The sequence below is a fragment of the Panicum virgatum genome, chromosome 9K, assembly GCF_016808335.1.
Source record: "Panicum virgatum strain AP13 chromosome 9K, P.virgatum_v5, whole genome shotgun sequence".
Lineage (NCBI taxonomy): Eukaryota > Viridiplantae > Streptophyta > Magnoliopsida > Poales > Poaceae > Panicum > Panicum virgatum.
Window position 1 is genome coordinate 49,470,095 of NC_053144.1, and position 21,966 is coordinate 49,492,060.

General features: G+C 40.9%; 1 protein-coding gene across 10 annotated transcripts; it reads left to right on the plus strand.

The window, feature by feature from the left end:
* Window positions 1–892: 892 nt before the first annotated feature.
* On the plus strand, window positions 893–19,494 carry LOC120651950 (paramyosin-like). Of its 10 annotated transcripts, none has more exons than XR_005666375.1 (21): window positions 893–1,055; window positions 1,162–1,308; window positions 2,142–2,204; window positions 3,205–3,267; window positions 4,020–4,113; window positions 4,194–4,302; window positions 4,386–4,424; window positions 5,336–5,419; window positions 5,524–5,585; window positions 6,004–6,106; window positions 6,863–7,012; window positions 7,561–7,629; window positions 7,706–7,762; window positions 7,835–8,101; window positions 9,328–9,417; window positions 9,582–9,683; window positions 10,216–10,286; window positions 10,533–10,583; window positions 10,658–10,855; window positions 10,950–11,926; window positions 13,408–13,497. XR_005666375.1 is itself a non-coding variant. In XM_039929593.1 (21 exons), exons 2-21 carry the CDS (start codon window positions 1,251–1,253, stop codon window positions 19,228–19,230), a joined length of 2,115 nt encoding a protein of 704 aa, XP_039785527.1. In that variant the 5' UTR covers window positions 893–1,055; window positions 1,162–1,250; the 3' UTR covers window positions 19,231–19,494. The 10 variants fall into 10 exon arrangements, 8 of the variants coding, with proteins under 8 accessions (XP_039785527.1, XP_039785528.1, XP_039785531.1 ...); XM_039929593.1 differs by lacking the exon at window positions 10,950–11,926 and adding an exon at window positions 18,940–19,494 and having other exon boundaries at window positions 13,408–13,501; XM_039929594.1 differs by lacking the exon at window positions 10,950–11,926 and adding an exon at window positions 18,940–19,494 and having other exon boundaries at window positions 10,661–10,855; window positions 13,408–13,501.
* Window positions 19,495–21,966: the final 2,472 nt, after the last annotated feature.

The window sequence follows — 21,966 nt, forward strand, 5'->3', positions numbered from 1 at the left end:
AATTAATTCAACATTTTATCGAATCGATTCAACATTTGACAAAATTTTGAAATTATGCAGATGAAATGTTAAAATTGGAAGCATGAATTGTTGAAAAGTTAAATTCGAAAATATTGAACGGCAACTTCTTCTCCAGCGAGCTGCGGCGCGAGGCGGCGGCGGCACGGCGGTCCGCGGCGCAGCAGCGCGCAGGCAGCAGCGGCGGGGCGGCAAGCACGCAGGCAGCGGCGCTGCGCGTTGCGGCGGCGGGCCAGCAGCACGCAGGCGACAGCGCTGCGCGTAGGCGGCGACATGCAAGCAGCGCAGGGCAGCGGCAGGTAGGCAGCGGGCAGCTGCTGGCGGCGGCGTGCCAGCAGGGGCAGCGAGAGCCGCGGCCGCGCGGCGCGGCCGGCGGTTACGACGGCGGGGAGAGGAAAACGGAGAGAGAGGTACTAGAGTTCGGAATGAATAGAGTTACGATTATTCATATGAATCTCAAACAGTGGAAGATGGAGAAGAAAAAATCTTGTGAAAAATAGATAGGACTGGAGCCGGCAGCCGGCGTGCAGGGCGACGGCCCGACCTGCCCGGTTGTTGGGTGTGTTTAGTTCGCGAAAAGTTTGCGAAAAAAATATTGTAGCACGTTTCGATTTTATTTGGCAACTATTGTCCAATCATGGAGTAATTAGTCTCAAAAGATTCGTCTCGTCATTTACAACCAAATTGTGTAATTAGTTATATTTTTTAACTACATTTAATACTCCATACATGTATCGTAAAATTTGATGTGATATATGTCAATGAAAAATTTTAAAAACTTTTCGCGGAACTAAACATAAACACAGCCTTTCTCGAAACAGACCGAGCCCGGCCCGGTGGTCAGCACCCAGCAAATCGCCGCCTAGTCGGTAGCCGCCTAGGCGTACAGCTGGGGGCTCGGTCGGTTTCAGAAGCGGCGAATCAAACAGCTCGGTCCGTCTCGTCCTGCTTACCTAGCCACACCCCCGCGCCCCGCCCCCAAAGCCCGCACACCTCGGCTCCCCTGCGGGAACCAGTTACTGGTCTCCCTTGGTTTGGTAAGCCCTACCCTCGATCGGTTCCGCGCTTCCCTGATTCTCAAGCACCTCGAATATTCCTGCATGTTTTTCAGTTTGTTGATTTTGCCCGCCCCGCTGTTTTCAGGTGTGCCCGTGCTCGAATTAGTCGCGGATTCGTGCTCTGGAGTCCCAATCCCCCGCCCGACCAAGTAGGGCCGTGGGGTGGGCTCTGGAATGGACGAAGCTGCAGATTCCTCCGCGCTGCTTCGTCGGGTCGAGGAGCTACAGCTCGGTAATCCCCGGTCCTCGGTATTATTTAGTTGCCATGTTTTGCGTTCTAGGTTGCCTTGGTAATTGGTAGTGTATTAGTGTCAGTTTCTTCGCTCTTGCTTCGTTGTGTTATGGTGGATGTTTGCGTTTAGGATTTACTACTGTCTCATGTGGTCAAAGCAAAATTCTTTCGGCGCTCCTTCAGACCACATGGTATTATGTGTTTGTCGTTGATTATGGTTTGGGAGCTACTTTTGTATGTGAGAAGTACAAGCACACATTGGAGTGGACTACAATAATAGACAATAAAAACGTTGGGGCTTGACATGATCCATGTCAGGATTCTTTTGAATGAACGACACAAGACACTGCACATTACTATTGATAGAGCAGAAAAATCCGTGTCATGTCTCTTGCATACTTGTTTATAAATTTGAATCCAGAATTAGTAACATTTGTGGTTTAGACTTAACTCCTCCCTCCCACAATTCAAATAATCCTGTTATATAGCGGAAGCAGTGAATGCAACCTGCCTTAATTTCTGGGGATAATTGACCATAAGTCCAGCTTCCACACTTGCTTTTTGTCAGAGTAAAAACTGTTAGTGTATTGAACCAGAAAATTTTCCTTTAAGTTCCAAAATTCTCTACCATCCTAGTATTAGTTACCTTTTGCACCACTTAATCTGACTGGGCCATTTTCAAGGAAAATATTACATTGAAGCAATTTTCTTTCTTTCTTTCTTTCTTTTTGCAATGGCATATCATTTGGTTTCTTACTTGAGTACATTATTTAATTATGTTATACTTGCTATAACTATATACATTGTTAACTTATCTATATGGCCCTGAACAGAAAAAGATGAAAAACAGAATGCTTTGGAAGTATTAATACGTCGTGTTGAAGGGCTACAATATGGTAAATTCTGTATTCTACTTGTTGCTGCTGATCTCGATCAACCTTCATTGATAATACTTCATTAAGTAGTCTAGGCCTAGTCCAAGTGGAATTTTTTTTTCTTGATTGCAGTGAACATGGAATTTTTTGAATTGCAAGGTTACTTTTAGTGCCAACAGATTTTTGTATGTATGATGATTTGTACTGCTAGAATACCTTCAGTAATCGTTACAATGGTCAAATTTTTAGAACATGTTCTATGATCTTTTCCTGTTGAACCTAAGGTTCTGACTTCTGAATCTCTGTCATTATGATTGCTTTTGAAGTTGTTTGTGGTGCTTAGCTAGTCATTTCTGTTTTCCTTTTCATTTGCATCTCTCTGGCATTTCCCCATTAAGATAATGTAGGATATGAAGCTCCAGTTTCATAGTCATGTTGCTTCTGGTACCATATTATGTTATGAGATCTTGTCCTTCAGAAGTCATCTTCTCAAAAGAACCTAGTACTCCTTCCGTATTGTAAAGGAAGTCGTTTAGGACATCGACATGATCTCCAAAAACAATTTTTACCGCTAACTTTTTACTATAAAATTTTTATAAAATATAGTCAACATATACTTTACGAAACTATATTTCAAGATGAATCTACTTTTATCTTTTTATATTTTCAAACTCAACCCAAAAGAATTTATTTATAGTCAAAGTTTAAAATGTTTGACTTAAGACAAACTCAAAACAACTTCCTTTACAATATGGAGGGAGTATTGTTCTATCATACCTTCTTGGAATATACTGCAAATCTAAGCGTTCTTGCTAGTTAAACTTATTTGTGGGACTAATTTGTTTTTTTTTGTCAAGAAACCTAGTTAGCTTGTGTGGGTAATGACCTGATCATTCCTTTGCTAATTGGCTTCTGTTCCTCATAAATTTGCTAAAAATAGTTTCCCTTTTTTTTGAATAATTAGGATACAAAATGCTTTTGGTGATTCAAAAAATTACCCCCTTTTTCTATTTTTCTGTAGAAATGGATGAAAAAGTGGATCTTGTTGAAGTGTTAACTCATCGAGTTGAAGAACTCCAGCGAGGTATGCACCCACATCTTTGGTACACAAGATTGTCTTTTGTATTTATTTTGCTAATCAGTCCTATCATACTGCTTTTTTGGTGTTTATTGTATCAGTTCTCTGTAGACCAACTTGGCATCCTGTAGATTAGTTTCAGTGCTGTCATTTTCCGTTTGAAATAGTTTGATTTAGGTGCCTCATTTAATCATTTTACATTTAGCAAGGCTTAGTAAGATTGCAACCTATTAAAGAACAGATAGTCAACTGGAGTTCCTTTGCTTTTATAAAATGTGAAATTATGCCCCTTGACATATTTAAGTAGGTGAGATCATAGGAGGGCACACTGAGAAATTCAACCACTTGACTTTGTTTTACTACAAGTTACTTGGTTATGCGTGTGAGTATGTACATGATTTCTGAAATAGCATGAAACAGCTGCCCAAGTCCTTGGTTCATTCCATTACATTGCAAATTCCAATGAGTATATAACTATGAACTTTTGATAAGATTGCTCACCTTATTTTTGGGATATAGCTGTACATGTACTTCCTTGAGTAAAGTGTTAGATCTCAATTTTTGGGGGGGCATGGTAACATGTTGAAAATGCTTAGCACTTTTAACCAGCCAGGGCTAATTTCTACGCACTGTTGCCCCTTCGAATGATGCCCCCCCCTCCCTCTGAAAACTGTTCATGTTTACTAGTTGTTAAGAGTCTTTTCGTTTTACAATATTCTTGTGGCACAGGCATGTGCTGATAGATACTTTGCTTGCAGAACGTGATGAGCTCAGAAAAGATATTGAGCAATTATGTATGCAACAAGCTGGGCCTGGTTATGTTTCCGTTGCAACTCGAATGCTTTCTCAGAGGTGCTTCCATATCTAATTTTAACAGTTCCCTTTTATTACTGTAGTGCACAGAAAGCAATTTTTTTGTTGTAACTTTTCAGGACAGCCACTTTGGAACAAGATGTTGAGAACCTCCAGAAGAAGTTAAATGGTTGCTTAAGAGAGAATCAAAATTTACAAGAGGAGCTTGCTGAAGCCTATCGAGTTAAGGTGTGCTACTTCTCTCTCCTTATTATTGTTTAAAGGCGCCTTTATTTTTTTTTTCCTCATTCTGTGGTGTACTTAAATTTCAGAGCCAGCTTGCTGAGTTACATGGTGCTGAGCTATCAAAGGTTTCCTACTTTGACCCAAAAACAACTGGCTGTTTCGTCTAGTATAAACTGTAACTTTTGGCAGTAATCATCATTGGCATGTTCTGATTTTGTTCTGATCCTCTGTCATTATCTATGGGCAAAGAGTAACGGGGTGTGGACATGTGATTACAAAGAAAACAAGTTTAGTGTCAACTGACAATAAAAGACCACAGCTCCAGTACTATGTCTCTGAATCCACCTTTAATTATTGCAGTTTATAAAATTACACAGTTCTTTATGATCACTGAAAGGTCTCGTAGTTCACTTATCACCATACCTTTGGCTCCCACCAGCATTTTTGTTTCATTTTCCTCCCCAAAGTAGTTTGCAAAATACCATTTTTACCCCATAGAGTGAGTAGGTTGCCCCAGTGGAATGCCATTTTTCTCCATCTTGGATCTTGGGAGGCTCTCCTTACTGGTTCATGTCACTTTCTGAGCACAAGCATAGTTTCTTCATTAGGGATGCAAGATTCTGAAGCAACAAGTGATACTATTCTAGTGTATGCATTCATTGGAAACATGGAGATATAATGAGTATGGGCTACTGGTAGAAGGATAGGATATACTTATGCTTGGACCTGCCTGGAGTTACACGTTTTTTATTTGTATACCATAGCTATGTGGTTCAGGGAGTGAGACCAAATAATAGTACAGATTGAGATAGAGATGCTTGGACCTCTGTTGCACATACTTCTGTTTTCTTTTGTAGAAATTAGCACTAGTAAAGTGTAATGAGATAGATAGCAGAAACATCATTTTCATATGTAGAAATTAAGTTTTTTTTTAAATTAGCAAATTAACAATTAAAAAGGTTTATGCTTGAGACTCCTTGCATATATATTCTGGCTTACTATTGGCATGTTCTTCTTTCCTATAACAACAATGCAGAACAAGGATCTTGAAAAGCAAGTAAGGTTTTTCCAGTGCAGTGTTGCTCAAGCGTTTTCTGAACGGGACAGTTCATTAATGGAGGTTCTTTCTAGTTTACTTAATAAGCCAAATATTAATTTTGTGTACATGAATTCTGTTTCCTGTTGGAATTTGGGAATCACATATTATTCCTTTGAAATTTCTAGTGTGAGAAAGCGAAAGAGCAGGAGGAAGCAGTTTTGAAAAAGTTTGCTGACTTTGAGGAAAGGTTTGTCGCATAGCTGTTCACTTATATATGACAATTGTTTCTATAACTTAGTGGCATGGACTCAAGGACCTTAATCAAACTGGTTTTGTGGATGTTATAAGATGGCAATATTTTGATCTTTACTTTCACCGAGTTCTCAGGTGGTTGATGTACTAGTATTGTTTCAGTAGCTGATTACATATTCTCGATTTTACGGGCTTCATTGTTTATAGTGTCTGGTAGCCACTATCAATAATGGATGGTACTCAAAACACACCTGAACTCTATTGAAAAGAATAGATAACATGACATTTTGAGCTTTTTTGAACTAAAACATGATGGTTCTTGGTTCATTTGCTGTCTTTTCTAGTTTATCCTGTATTTGGCACTTAGTTTTTTAGCTAAGGGTACAAATATCGTGATAGTTACTGATTGGCAGGACGAGAGAATATCAATCTGCAATTGATGATCAGAAACACTTAAATGATGACTTGCAGAGGAAATTGACAGAACTGAAGGCAGAGACAGAATCTTCAATGAAAGTAAGTAATTTTATGAATTGCCAGTACGATCAATAGGAATTTGTGTAATGTCACCTATCATTCTGCATTGATGGAACTCTAGAATGTATTGTAAGTTCCTAATGGTTAATAATTACTCTCTCCAATCACAAAAGAGTAATGTTATGGGTAGCAATCAATATATCAACATTTCGATCATCAATTAGTTTGTGTACATAATGATTGAAACATGTACAAATGGTATGAGTAGAGTTGGCACAGAGTGTTCATAATCATACTATATTACTAGTGTCTATATATTATAGTAGAAACTTGTTGTCAAATTTCTGTCTGACACTGTGTTGACGTCCAAGACATCACTATTTGTGGCTGGAATGAGTACAATTTACAACCATTCATCACTTTGGTTGTCCTAAGATCAGCATTCTTGGATTTTGTGTGTTTTTTAACTTTAAGGTAGGGCGGGAGGGTTCCTGTGTACCTTTATTGGCACAAAACTAATATAGATCCTATGGAAAGTTTGACAAAGTTTGAACTATATACTATATTTTATTTCTTTTTTTTTGGAAGTGCATATGCTGATATGCATCTGTTGCCTTATTGGTAATTTGGTACGTTTCTGAGAACTCCTAAATTACTGTGTCCACGCTGTATATATTCATCTACATGGTTGTTTATTTTCTATTATATTCCTTACTGTCCGTTGTAAGTTTCTAATTTATAGCTATTTTTTCGGTCCTTTTTCTAGCCAGAAGGTGATGTTTGATTCTCTTTCAGGTTATTTTAAAATTCTATGACCTTCGTTGCAGAGACTGTGAATGTCCTTCAAACATTACTTTTGAAGAGAAGTGTTCGATCCTTCTAGATGATTCTGCTGATAATTGGAGTTTTAGCTCTGATGGTGGAACCTCAACTTTGAAGTACATTGTAAACCTTAAACCCTTTATCCATTATAAAGATCAATTCTTGTTCAGTTGTGTTATTTTAATTTCTTTAACTCTTCTTGCATGACACATATTATCTGTGACACTAAACATCATATTGCATTGTTGTTTAATCTTATTCTGGGAACCTATGGAATGCACAAGATAGGGAATGATGGAACTTTGCTGTCAGCTATTTCAGGACTTATGCAGTTGTGCTCTGAATTCCAGCTTCTCATGTGATATACTGCTCCATACATGGATGCAAACTGCCTGTGTTGTGTTATTGATGATTCTCATAAATCTAGTTTTAACCTCCCATGTGTCCTCCAGCTAAGTCCTAGTCCATTCAGATTTTTGTGTCCTCTTTGACCAAATTGTGCCATGTACTTGCTGTAATTCAACATGATTGATAGACTCTAATCAGTAATTTGTTCTCGAGTACTGCTATACCGCTCTTAAAGTTTTGATGACTTTCTGTTATTGAGAAATTTTCATGTTGAGCAGTGCCAATTTTCCCTTTAATGCATTTAACCTTTTTTTTTTGTCTAGGCATCTCTAGAAGAGGAGAAAGAGTCACTTAAAGCTAAAATGGCGAAGCTTCAAAGCAATCTAAGGATGGTAAGATAAGCTTTGAAGTGATAAGACAAGTTCTTATTTTTTTGTTCGCTGGAAGCTATTAACTTTGGTTGTGCAGGGCCTTGAAATTGAACAGCATTTGCAAAGAAATGCAAGAATATTAGAGAAAAGACAGGTACAATTGTGAAGTGTTATATTGTTCTTTCTCATGGCTTCTTTAATCTGTACAGTTTATTTGAGAGTGCAGGCGCTGTATGATGGATTTCTGAGAAGTGGATTGTCAGAACTTCAAAAGTTCTACAAATATCAAAGGGCTGAAATCATGAAAACATTAGAAGAAGAATCCTCACGGCTGATCAAACTTGTTGCAGAAATTCAAGATAAGCTAAGTGAAATTTGCATCAACACTGAAGTTAGTGAACACCCTGGTGACGTAATGCAATGTTGTGACAGCAGTTGTAAAGATGTGCATGTTACTACAGATATCAGTCCTAGCACTTTCACAAGCCCTAAGGTTTGTTTAGTAAACAGTTTGCTTTCTTTCCCTGAACATTTAACCTGAGCCTCTTTCTATGATTACAGGCTACAGAAACATACTTTCTGAGGACATTGACAAATTAATCTATATGACATAATCAAATGTTCCCTTGATAGTGAGCTTTCAGTCAATAAATGCTAGAAATCTGAATAGATCACTTTAAATGTGACATTCAAAACCGTCACAGTATTGCACTAATCAGACGAAATGTATGGAAATAGGATGTCTAGCATCATGAGATGCTAACTCTGTAAAAACTGATAAGTGATGACATTTTCTTTTAAGACATGTTTCTAGTCAAACCAAATTAACTGAAAACTATGTCAACATAAAACACCACTTGTGCAGTGGGATCTACATGTCAGGCTGGTTCAGTTCATTAGGACTTAATTGATGGATGGATTAAGGTGCAAACATTTCAAATTTTGTGGATCAAATTGTTAGAAATAATGCTTGTGATTAGCTTACTTATCTAGTATTAGTCTAGTTTGGTTACTATTAGTTAGCTTCCTGTTCTTCCCTTGGTCAGCAAAGTAAGTCCTTAGTCAACAAGGTAAGTCCTTGGTCAACAGGTCCTTAGCCAGCAAGTAAGTCTAGCAGCTGTCTTGGATAGCAAGTAGGAGTGTTAGGTCTTCACTATATATATGTACCATATGCAATCTAAAGAAGTAAACCTTTTGTTTCAAAAGAACCAAGCCTCTCCTCTCCTCTCAGCTCTTGCAGTCCCAAAATAGAGTTGCTGCCTAAACACTCCCTGTTTCCCTTCCTGCTCATCCTATAGTTGCTGCTACAACAACAGAAATGTATGTTTTTAAGGCTTCCGTTAAATATTTTAAGTTTTGGACCCCATTGTGAAAGTAGTATAATCAGAATGCCTTTACTGCAATTGTGTTTAACTAAACAAACTGTTAGTTTTACCACATCAGTTTTCACAAAGCATTTGCATATGTTGTTTGCATCTTTGGAAGTTATAAGCTGACTTGACATGATGGACACATGAAGAAAGAAAGTGGATGAAGATTTGGATCTTTTTTAGCTCTTTTCTGGGAAACATTTCACTAGTGTTCCGAGGATTGAAAGTATATGAAACTGCTCAAAATATTGAGGGATCAGGGTTCTGATATATATCTTATGTAGTGTATTCTCCTTTGCTTTTTTTTTGAGAAATGCTTCTTCTGATAGATAATTATAGTTCATTTTGGTTGCATATGATGCAGAATGATTCTCCTGCCGATTCTAATTCCATATCATTTGATGAATCTAAAGCACTTGCACAAGCCTTACAGGAGAAGGTACAGCTTCACTCCACTCCAGTGATTCTTTTTGCTTTTCGTCGTCGTGAATCGATTTGTGATAGGCCTGCTTAACACTTTTCAATTTTTATTCTTGAAGTTCTGGTGAGATTTTTTCCCCCATTAGATTGAATAATCTTATATTATTGTGGTGCTGTTTACAGATGGAAGCGCTTATGCTATTCTCACAGGAACAAGAAAGATACCTATTAGAAAAACAGAAAGACCAAATTGTCATTGAGGATCTTCAGAAGAAGTTATCTCAAGTAGTACCTATACACTTTTTATTTGGCGTTACTTTTCAACTACAATGTACAAATTTTGAGTGTTATGTGTGTTTTAAATTGTGTATGTGTGACGTGTTCTCATCTTACATTGCCACAAAGTTGATAGCTCATACCATTACTTTTTTTGTATATCTTCTCTCCTAGCTGTTGAAAAAGGAAAACTGAACCATATGATTATTTTCGAGAATATGGACAAAAATGACTCGAATTTTTTTGAATTTGGACTTTTCTTGGGGAAATTCATCAATGATGTTTTGAGCTAGAGTAATGATTATTTTTTAAAATATGGACAAAAATGACGTGAATTATTTTTGAATTTGGACTTTTCTTGGGAAAATTCATCAATGATGTTTTGAACTAGACTAACTACATTGCTCATACTGGTTGTTTGTCAATAGTATCATCCTTGATTGAAGTATTCCACATGTTTGTCAGTAGTGAGTATCTGTTGCATATCGGCACTCATGTAATGTTGGATGGATGTGCCTCTTGACTTACCTTTTTTGTACAGGTTAAAGATGAAAAGGTGAAGGTCCTGATGGAATTAGCAAAACTTAAAGAAGAATATCTGCAGTTGAAGGGGTAAGTATTTCTGCAGTAAGTAATCATAATAAACTATTTTTTTATTGGGGGTAACATAACCACGACATTATCATTATAAAAAGGCTTGGTGTTTATGAAGGGCCCTTGTAGAAATTAACATACTAAAAACAGACTCTTGGATGAAAAAAAATGTAAACCATATTCATTTGCATCAAATGGTTGATTGCTGTAGTTCCTGTAGTTGAGATGGACTGTTGATCATGCCAGAACTATTCTTGTGTCCAGTTTAATGTCTGGTAGAGGCGAGGCACATATGTTGGCATCAGAAGCTAACATGTAAATATTTAATATAATTTCTGTGGCCCAAATTTAAATGCTATTATTATAATTCTACTATCTTTTGTGCTCAGCAGCTCTGCTGTGAAGGAAGGTCATGGTCCTGGTGATTCATCAAAAGCCATTACTGGGCATGACCAACAAGGGATGTTGAAAACTATGCTGAAGAGGACGTCCTTAAGACACTGGATGAGAAGCAGTAATGTTGGGCATGGGAGCTCTGATGGAAATGATCATATAGTTTGCAAAGAGCACTCAGTGGATATTGCAAGGTTTGTGACAGAGATATATCGTTCTACTTTCATACAACCTGTATTTTTAATGGCTTTACCATTTACCATTTATTGTTCATACAACCTGCTTCAGACCATAGAGGGACTTGTTGAGCCTGCAGACCATGTCCGGACGACTGGAGTCCACAAATCCCGCCGGCTGAGAGCAAGACTGCATCTGACAAAGTGCCATGAAGAAAGGCATTCTTCACATCCAAGCTGGTGCACAGGCCAAGAGCGTGAGAGCGCGAGCGAGAGGACCGTGCGCACAGTAGCAGGCTTCACCACTGGACTGAAGGTCTCATCATAGTCCACACTAGGCCGCTGGGTGAACCCCCGGAGAACCCAGCGAGCCTTGTAGCGCTCCAGTGTGCCGTCAGCCCGACGCTTATGCGTCCAGATCCACTTGCCAGCCACCACATTGCAACCAGATGGACGCGGCACAAGGTCCCACGTCTGGTTGGCGAGAAGAGCCGTGTACTCCTCTTCCATCGCGCGACGCCAGTGAGGATCCGCCAAGGCGTCGCGGACAGAGGAGGGCACCGGAGAGACCCGCGGCTCTCCCTCGGTGGCGGAGAGAGTCGCGGCCTGAGACGCCATCCGCCGAGTCACCATGGGATGGATATGCCGAGGATCCCGATGGACGACTGGCGGGTGGTACACCTCCGGCTCGGCTCGGCTCGAGAGCGAGTCGGCGGAGGCGGCTCCGGTGTAGATGGCGGTGGCGACGACTCCGGTGTAGGCGTCGGAGGAGCGTCCGGAGCCAGAGTCGGCGCCGGTGTCGGCGCCGAACGACGCCGGTACACCTGCACCGGCTGAGCGTACCGCGGCGGCGCCGGAGTCGGCGCCGGACGACGCTGGTACACCTGCACCGGCTGAGCGTACTGCGCAGGTGCAGGGGGAGGCACCGGGGCCGCGCGTGGCGCAGCAGGAGACACCGGGTCCGCGCGCCGCACGACCGGAGGTCCGCGCGTGGCGCGACCGCGGGCACCGGGGCCGCGCGTGGCGCAACAGGGATCACCGGAAGCGGTGCCGGTGTGCCGGGAAAACCTGCAGGGAAAGGAAAGACAGGTAAAGGAAATACCATGTAGGAGGGAATAATAGATTGTATTCCTCCAAACCCTAGAAGGGTGGGATATATAGATTCTATACATGAGCCTCTATACATGGGCTCACATATACACCAACAAATTGGGTTTAATACAAAATCAACCATGGTATTGAAATGGGCCACGATTCAAGTTCTGTTGTTTGGATGACCATAGAATTGGCTTTTGGAATCCTGGAAAGAAGCCAAATTGGATTCATGTTTGGATGTATAGAAGCATGGGATTGACATTTGTTCTGGCTGGAGGCGTCCCGTCAAGATCCTGCTCGCAAGGAAGAAGAGGAGAAACTGCGCCTGCGAGGAAGAGGAGGAGCTGCGGCCTTGAGGAAGGAGGGGAGGGGGCACTGGCCGTCAGAGAGGGGGGGGGGGCGCAAGGAGAGGAGGGGTCACGACCGTGAGGAAGAAAGAAGGGGAGGGGGCGCTGGCCGCAAGCTGCCCCAGCGAGGAAGGAGGAAGGGGTGCGGACACAATTGTGAGGAAGAAGGGGAGGGGGTGCTGGCCACAAGCTGCGCCGGCAAGGAAGGAAAAAGGGGGGGGGGGGGGGCAGCAAGAGGTTGGGCGGAGGTCAATTCATCATAATATGGAAGGGCAGGGCTCGGTATTGAGGGCAAGGGGCCGCAGCCCGCAGGTGCTGCGAATACCGATTGGCATTGGGGTTGATTTCTAAATCTGAATTCTGAACCATCCAAACAACCGTATTTGAAGTTAGTCAGTACCAATTCTGAATTCTAAGACCCAATATCCACATCCAAACGCAGTGTTAGAGAAATGCTCTTGTATAATTTTCAAACAGCTGGATTTGTTAGTTCAAGATTAAAAAATTGATTACGTCGGAAGATGTTGCTTCTTATTCGAACCAAGGACAAAGAGTTTTTCCTAAATGCCTGTTTTCAACATGAGGATTGCTTCCCCTGTTCTTCCCATTGCTCATTCTCTTGCAGCTGCAACTCCAACATTCTCCCCTTAATATGTTAAAAGCTTTAGACTGAAACTATTACAGTTAAATGTAAAATGATTGGAACATGTAGATGCATCGCAAAATGTTACCAGAAATTAAAAGGGATTAACACTGGTAAAAAAAACTTATTTTCTGTTTTTTGTTTCTCTTTGATTATTAATATGTGATGGAAAATTAAGGATTTAAGGGGATGTTTGGTTTGAGGAATGGGGTGATGCATCATCTTCTCACTCACTTTTTTGGTTGGTTTGTGGAATGGTTAGCTTAATAATGAGGAATGGGTTTATCCACCAAATTTCACAGGATCAACTCATGATTGACTACCTCATCTAGGCTGAGGTGGTTCCTCAAATCTAACAGCCCATAAACTAGTAACAGATGTTAAGGGTATAATAGTCATGGGTAGTATTGTAATATCCTAGCTTCTCTATTCAAGCAATATGTATTTCGGCATTGATTTTTTTTTATTTCGTGTGACTATTGCAGATTAAGAGTTGAAAATGCCACACTTCTTGAAGGTGTTGGTACTGTGGAACGCCTCACTTCTTCAGTGCATAGACTGCATATTGTGCTTTTGAAGGTATGCTCTTTGAACTGACAGATGTAGTTTTTTATTATGAGAAGTTTTGAAAAACAATGCATGATTAATATAATGCATAATATTGTGAATGGTTCTGCGGTTCATTTTCTTTTATGCAAGGAAAAAATTAACTACCTCAAGTTTGGAAGTTTGCATTCATCTCTCGTACTGTGATACTTGTGATACGGCCAGTCCCGAGAATTTTTTTTTTCTCTAACACGCAGGAGAGCTGCGCATCTTTGTATTAAGAAGAAGAGAGTGGCCAATTTACATCACCGATCACCCACCTTGGGCCAGAATGGGCGACGGTTGAGCAAGAATCCTAAAAGATTTACAGAAAAAAAAGTAGAGAGGTAGGACCTGACCAAAACACCCTAATGGCGTCTTCACTCTATCTGTTGTACACGCAGGGCCTTGAGCCCCTTAGCTCCTGCAGCTATCCAAAGCTGCAATTCATCCTTATAGGCTTGCAAAGCAACTTGGAGGCAGGGAGCTAGTCCATCAAAGACACATGCATTACGGTGTTTCCAAATGATCCAAGCACCTAGCATGACTAGTGAATTGAAACCTTTTTTGTGCTGTTTAGGGACTTTCCTCCAAGCTCTCAACCACCAATCAGCCAAAGAAACGGTTCTTCGGCTAGGGACTAGTGCGACCAAATTCAAGGGCTGCAAGACAGCAAACCAGAATTGTCTAGCAAAAACACATGTCGTGAGGATGTGTTGTACTGTTTCCTCCTCTTGATCACAGAGGGGGCAGTGATCCGGGTGAGGGAGACCTCTTTTTTGTAACCGGTCAGCTGTCCAACAGCGATTCCGGATTGCTAGCCAAATAAAAGTTTTGCATTTTCCGGGAGCCCAAGATTTCCACAAACGCTTCCAAGGTTCAAATGTAATGGAATCAAAGAAGAAGGCTCGGTAGGCTGATTTAGTAGAGAAGGAACCTGAGGATTCCAACTTCCAGTGGTGAACATCCTCCAAATCATTAAGTGTAAAATCTGAAACTAGATCCCATAGCTGCAGATATTCAACTAGCCCAAGCCAACCAAGTGCCCCTTTTATGTCAGAAACCCAAGTTAGATTGAGGAGGGCATCAGCCACAGTCCTTGTTCTTCTTATTTTGGGGGGAACACATTTGACAACATTGGGTGCCAATTTCTCCAAGTTCTCTCCAAGAAGCCAATGGTCAGACCAGAATAATGTATTCTTACCATTACCGACATTGGTTACAACCGAGATGGCAAACATGGCCGAGGTGTTCGAGTGTACCGGGATTTCCAGGCCAGCCCATGGTCGATCAGGTTTTGTTTTTCCTATCCAAAGCCACCTCATTTGTAGTGCCCATCCCATGACCTCAAGGTTATGGATACCGAGTCCTCCTAGTTCGAGTGGCCGCATGACCTTCTCCCAAGCCACCAAGCAACAGCCACCATTGACCTCTTTTCGTCCCTTCCATAAGAAGCTCCTTCTGATTTTATCGATGGCTTTAATGAACCACTTAGGAACTTTCAGTGCCACCAGTAAATAGATTGGGACTGCCGAGAGAACAAAACGTACCATGACAGCACGACCAGATAAACTCATAAGTGAAGCCTTCCATCCAGGTAATTTGTTGGCAATTTTTTGCTCAATCCATGTCATCAGATCACCTTTTCTCAGTTTCTTATCCGAAATGGGCAGTCCTAAATAGGCAGAAGGGAAAGAAGCCGTAGTGCATTGGAGAGTACCACTGACCACTTCAATAATATCTCTATCACATTTGATGGGAATCACATTACTCTTATGGAGATTGGTGTGTAAGCCTGAAGCATTACCAAAAACTTCCAGTAGAGATTTTGTGAGTTGGAGATCTGCTTCATCTGGGTGAATAAAAAGAGCCACATCATCTGCATAGAGGGAGAGCCGCTGTCCAGTTGATTGCAGCGGTTTCAGCAGACCTTCCAAATCAGCCTGAGCAAACAAACTATTCAAAACATCCATAACGAGAATAAATAGCATGGGAGAGAGAGGATCTCCCTGCCTAAGACCACGCTGGTGGTAAATATAATCCCCCGGCTCACCATTCAGTATAATCTGTGTGGAGGCAGACTTGAGGAGATTGGCAATAAGTGTGCACCAAGAAGGCCCAAACCCCAAATGAGATAGGATCTCCAGCAAAAAAGGCCAAGCAACCGAATCAAAAGCTTTGGAAATATCCAATTTCAAGAAAAGACTTGCCACCTTGCGACGATGAAGAACCTTGATGGTTTGTTGGACTAGCATGAAGTTGTCATGGATGCATCGGCCTTTTATGAAGGCGCTCTGATTAGAAGCCACCATGTTGTCAAGGAGAGGAGCAAGTCTGTTGGCCATCAGTTTTGTGACTAGTTTAGCAAAACTATGTACCAGACTAATTGGTCTATAGTCTTTGGCTTCTAGTGCTTCAGCTTTCTTGGGAATCAGGGTGAGGTAGGCTGAGTTTAAAAGTTCAAGCTTCCTTGCATCCCCCTGCTGCAAGGTCAGAAGAGCTGCCATAAAATCAGTTTTGATTATAGACCAGCAAGACTTGTAGAATCTTCCAGTGAAGCCATCTGGCCCTGGGGCCCTGTCTGCTGGTAATGAGCTGATTGTTGTCCAAACTTCAGTTTCAGAGAAAGGTGTATCAAGTGCTGAAAGATCAAAGCCAGCTCTGTGAAAAGCCTCAAGATTTAAGGTGGTTGTTCTCTCTGCAGCTGTACCTAGAATTCCATCAAAAAAATCGAAGAGAATCTGATGTTTTTCCTGCTGTGTCGTGACCACATGATCTTCAGTTTTTAGCTTCGAAATATAGTTCTTGTATTTTCTGAACCTGGCTGATAAGATCTCCTTTCTGGAGGAGCTACGTGAGGTCCGAGCAGGATGTCCGGGACCTTGGATGCTAGCAGGGGATTTTAACATGATATATAGCTTTGAAGATAAGAACAATGACAATATTAACAGAGCCATGATGGGACGGTTTCGCCGGTTTGTCAATGATTTGGAACTTAAGGAAATTCCACTATTAGGAAGGAGATATACTTGGTCGAATGAACGAGAGTCGCCCACACTAGTCAAGCTGGATCGAGTACTGTGTACTAATGATTGGGAAGATATTTACCCTGAGAGCTTATTGCAAAGCCAAGCCACAGAAATGTCAGATCATTGTCCCCTAATCTTGGGTCTAAAAGAAGGAATTTTGGGCAAAAGGAGATTCCACTTTGAGAGTTTTTGGCCTAATTTACCTGGGTTTCATGAGGCGGTTCTGCACTCTTGGGAGGAACCAGTACAGCCCTGCTGTTGCCTTGAACGTATCTCTATCAAGCTGAAACGGCTAACCAGGGCCTTACAATCTTGGAGCCAAAAGCAAACTGGGAACATCAAGGAGCAGCTCGCATTGGCTCGGCATATTTTACATCATCTTGAGATGGCACGAGATCATCGGCTCCTCTCTGACGATGAAGATTGGTTGAGACGAAAACTGAAAAGTCACTGTCTTGCCCTAGCTTCCCTCGAAAGGACAATTGCTCGATTACGTTCTCGGGTGAGGTACTTGAAGGATGGTGATGCCAATACCTCTTAGTCCCGAGAATTGGCCTATCCATTTCTGTTTCTGATGTATCAGTGTCCACTTTGAGCACTGTTACTCAATCCTTGTATTAAGTGTGGAAGAAGCACTGACTGGAAGTGAAAACATGCATTTGGCTGTGAGTACAGTTTTAACTGATTGTTTCCCCATGCTAGGTGATTTTTAAGATAAATCACAAATATGGCATAAACCAAATTATTAAGCAGATAATGCTGAAGTTTTCCATGACATATCCATAGAGTTTACAAAAGACATAAAGGTATGACTGAGTATGGCTTGCATGTTGTTACGTAGCTGCAAATAGCACCAGTGCATTTCTCCTTATTGCTTTGTAATTTCCAAAAAGTATGCATCAGCCAATGGTAAGTTTACGCAGTGGTGCTAGACCTTTGATACTACATGGTCTGCATAGTTTTTTTTTTTAGATTACAAATTGCATATGTTGATGGCATCTGCATATTCAAATGGCCTACTATTATGAATTATCTTTATTTTTGACACAGATGGTCCTTTATTCTGTGGTTTAGCATGTATATAGGTCCACTATGTGTAGGGTTGGCCCATGTAAGCGCTGAGAATAGACACCTCTTTGTGTCCGACCTCATTGTTATTGGGTCTTGGTGGTTATCAGTTCTCTTCACTTCCATTGTATCTGACCACATTGCACTTTATCCTCCATCAGTAAAGCTTGGGATTCCCATACCATTCAGTTGTCTCTGCGTCAAATCTATTTGTCAGGTCGCCAGGTTTGCCAAACTGACAACTCTGAGAAATTTCCTACTAGGGCTGAGGTCATTGCTCCCCAGATCTTAGAGGAGATGGGTCTTTGTGCTCCCCACCACCCCCCTAGCGAGACCATCTGCTCATTTTCATGTAGATCATTTTGCCAAAGCTGGCTGAGTTTTGAGCCAAGTGTTGCTATGATATTTAGATATAATTGCTGGTTGTACAGACCCATTTTGAGAGTACCAGAGCCACTCCATCCGTCAATGGCATTATCTAGCAGACTAGCAGACACCCACATGTTTCTCAAACTGAAGGGCACATAAATTGAGGTCTTAGTAGTGTAGGTTCTTCAAGTGTGTCATGTTTATAGTCCCAACTCTGAAGTCTGACAAATCTAGGGTTGGCCTATATATGGCTTCATGAATTGAGCTCACACAAGTACCTATTGCAGTAGTGAATGGAGTATATATTGTATATGTAAGGTGTGATTAGTGTGAATGGAGTGTTCAATTTTTTCCTAACCCAAAAGTTGCAGTTCCATCCCAATGGTTTAGTGTACTTATCTTTTATTTAGAGAAAGATGTGTTAATTGCTGCCAACGATTGTATGTAGTGATAAATGGATATACTTCAGAGAATATATTCATGCACTTCGTCTTAGCCATTGAAGTTGACTCCCTAGTCAACAAAATGCATTTGCAGAAAAATATAGATTGGTGGGTTAGAATGTAGATGCAAGATAGATGCAGGTACCTCATATTTAGCAATTATGATCAAGCTACACCACTTATGATCATTTTATGCGTTTTGTTGCCATACTTCCATGCATGTAATCTTTGTTCTTAAAAAAAAATCTTAATGAAGGTACCACAATACTTGATTGTAGTGTAAAGGGCTCTTAAACACTTATGTAGGGCAGCACCATGTTCATACCTTTCCATACAATTACTGGGCAAGGAACTGTATCAATCCATATTTTTCTTCAAAAGTTAATTTAAAAGCTCCCGATGCTATGGCACTGATGCCAGTCCTTCGTCAGGATTTTTGGATGTCTTGCTAGCTTTTATTAAGTACTATGTTGATACATGCTAGTACACTACTTAATCTGAGGCTAACAATCAAACTTATCAGGCGAATGATGATGTCAAATCCGCTGGTTCTCTGGAGAGTACCTTTGAAGCTTTGAACAGTCTTATAACTGAAGCAAACCTTATGAAGACAGCTCTTAGCACGGTTCTTCCTGTAAGCTGGTCCGGGGATTCATCAGATGCAATTACCTATGAAGCTCTGTGTGATCCATCTGATTCACCAAAATCAAAGTCTGAGAAAGTAGACCCTCTTTCTTTCGCGGGCATGGAGATGGTGGAACTACTAATATTTGCAGCTGAGGTTCTCAAGGAGAGCTTTCTGATGAAGAAATAAGATATCCAAGATGTAAGGTCTGGTTCTCCACCACTTGTTTGTTCAGAAACATACAATTTAATCCTTAAAGTCGATTATTTGGCGTACATACTTCAACTGATTGGTAGAGAAAGTGCCAGATGTAAAGACGTGGAGAAAGGCACTGTAACTAGGACTCGTTGCTGTTGCTCTATCTCCTGTTTGTAGGCTAAAAGATTAAGAATCGTATGTACAAAATTCATTTTAATTTACAAGAAATGGTATGCATCTCAACTCTTTTGTACAGATATGTAGTTGGATCATTAGTTTGTCACGAACGACGACTGATAGCAGATTCTTGTAGCCCTCGTTGTACTCACGTGCTTTGATTTAATCGAGGTGATTATCATATTATATAGTACAAAAAGATCATGTGATGATCTGCCAACGAATCATTCAATTCCATACTTCGTGGTTGACAAGCGTCCATCTAGAAGCTTTGACATGCGAGGTAAGACAAACACAATATGGACAAAAATGAGCGCTAGAAAACTCAGCTCTCTTCGCTGCTAGAAGACAGTAAGAGCATCTCCAAGAGTTTGCCATATTTTACTTGGAGGACAAAAATAAGCGCTAGAAAACTCAGCTCTCTTCGCTGCTAGAAGACAGTAAGAGCATCTCCAAGAGTTTGCCATATTTTACTTGGCATATCTTGTGTTTTGCCAACTTCTAAAAAGATATACCAAGTAAAAAAAGAGCTTATCTCCAACAGTTTGACATAATTCACTTGCCAAATTCAGATCTAACTTACATCAGGAACCCTGAGAGAGAAACAAAATTATATTTGTGCCCTTCCACCTCTTGAAAACTTAAATCAGGAACCCTTCTTTGTTATTTATTTTTTTTTTCACCCTCCCACCTGACTAGAAACCACGATGCCAACCGGGCGCCGCGCGCGTATATTTACGCGCTGGAGGCTGGTTTTTCCCAAATTGTCAAAAATTGCCAAGTCTTTTGCCAAACTGTTGGAGGAGTATTTTTAATGTTTTTGCCAAAAATCAAAGATGGCAACTCGATTTGCCAAACTGCTGGAGATGCTCTAAGCTAACCATATCTTCTCACGGGGAAAACTCCCTTTGCAAATCTCCGGTCATATAATGACGTTTTTTTATGACATGATTTCCAAATCTCCTCACTATAGAGAAACTCCCTTGGCAAATCAAGAATTCCTTTATATGTGGCCAGCAAAGTCGTTCAGCGTATAACCATTCATATACACTCTGTTCTGCTGGCTTGTCAGCCAACCAGCCAGCAGTGCTTTTCTCTTATACCGAATCAGCACCAGTCACTAGCTAGTTAGTAGTATTTTTCTCTCACAATAAATCAGCACTAGTCACAGCCAGCCGAACACGTGATTTCCAAACTCCACTGATAGAACCCATGACGTCTTTACGGTCTTAGCTCATCCATTCAAGATCTGCAGCCTGCCGAATAATCGGCCTCTCTGCGTCTGACTCTTGTTTCTTTGTGCACCACTCTAGACTCGCGGCTCTCACAACCTTGAAGTCTGATCGTGTGAGCGACAAGGACGTTTCGTTAAGGTCTGGGACTCGGGGTTGAAACAGTCAATCCGTCGGTGCGCACGATGAATTCTCATTCAGAAGTGCTGAGCAGTGAGGCAGCCAGAGTTGAACATAGAAATAAATAAATAAATAAATATGGAAATTCGGCGTGTTAAGCGCTAATTATATATGCGCTACGACCAACCGAATGCTCGATTGACATGACATGTTCATCTAAACAAAAAAAAAGTTATTCCATTCACACTTATCTTCGCATAGGTATCGGGGGAGGGTGGGAGTGCACTTAATTTTGTTTTTCTAAAGAAGAAATGCCAGCTTCTTGAATGTGTGATGCTGGACTTCAGTGCAAAGGGAGGCTGGAATTTCAGAGGACGCTTGCAGTGGTTTTTTTTAGATTAAAGAAAAATTCCGGTCTTGAATATTCACATGTGAATGTCTACAACCACAAAGAAACACATCTGGCAGTAAAGTCAGAAGCTTATACGAGTACTTAGACTCCAAATATCTAATCGAGAGACGCAAAAGACAATAAAAGAAGAATTAAAAAAGTCCAGAGGACGCTTGCAGTGGTAGCTGCTACAATCGATATATAGGCTGTGTTTAGTTCCCAAAAACTTCCCCCCAAACTCCAAACTTTCCATCACATCTCCATCACATCAAAACATTAAATATAGCAAATGACTCATGCATGGAGTACTAAATGTAGTTAAATAAAAAAACTAATTACATAGTTTTGATGTACGTTGCGAGACGAATCTTTTGAGCCTAGTTAGGTCATGATAGGACAATATTTGCCACAAACAAACGAAACGTGCTACAGTACGCTACAGTGACTGATGTGACTTTTCGCATCCACTTTTTACACTCTTTTTACACATCTAAACACACCCATAGTTGGTGTGGCTGGAGTTTTCATTTTGTTAAGTTGTGTGCTAAGCAGTCTGCGTACTTCACCTCTTGTTCTTTTGGCCGTAGACTGTCACTTGTGAGGGATAGAGGCTGGGATATTCCTTTATCTGAAAAAGTTTTATTTTTTTAAATTACTGATATATCCACTTCAAAAGGATGCTTAGTTTATAGTCCTTCCTATTACCCTATAACTATGAGCAACCTAGATGGCACAATTGTCACTTTACTTTGTTGATCCGAAGAATGATAATAAGTTGTGATGAAGACTCAAACTAGGTGGATATAG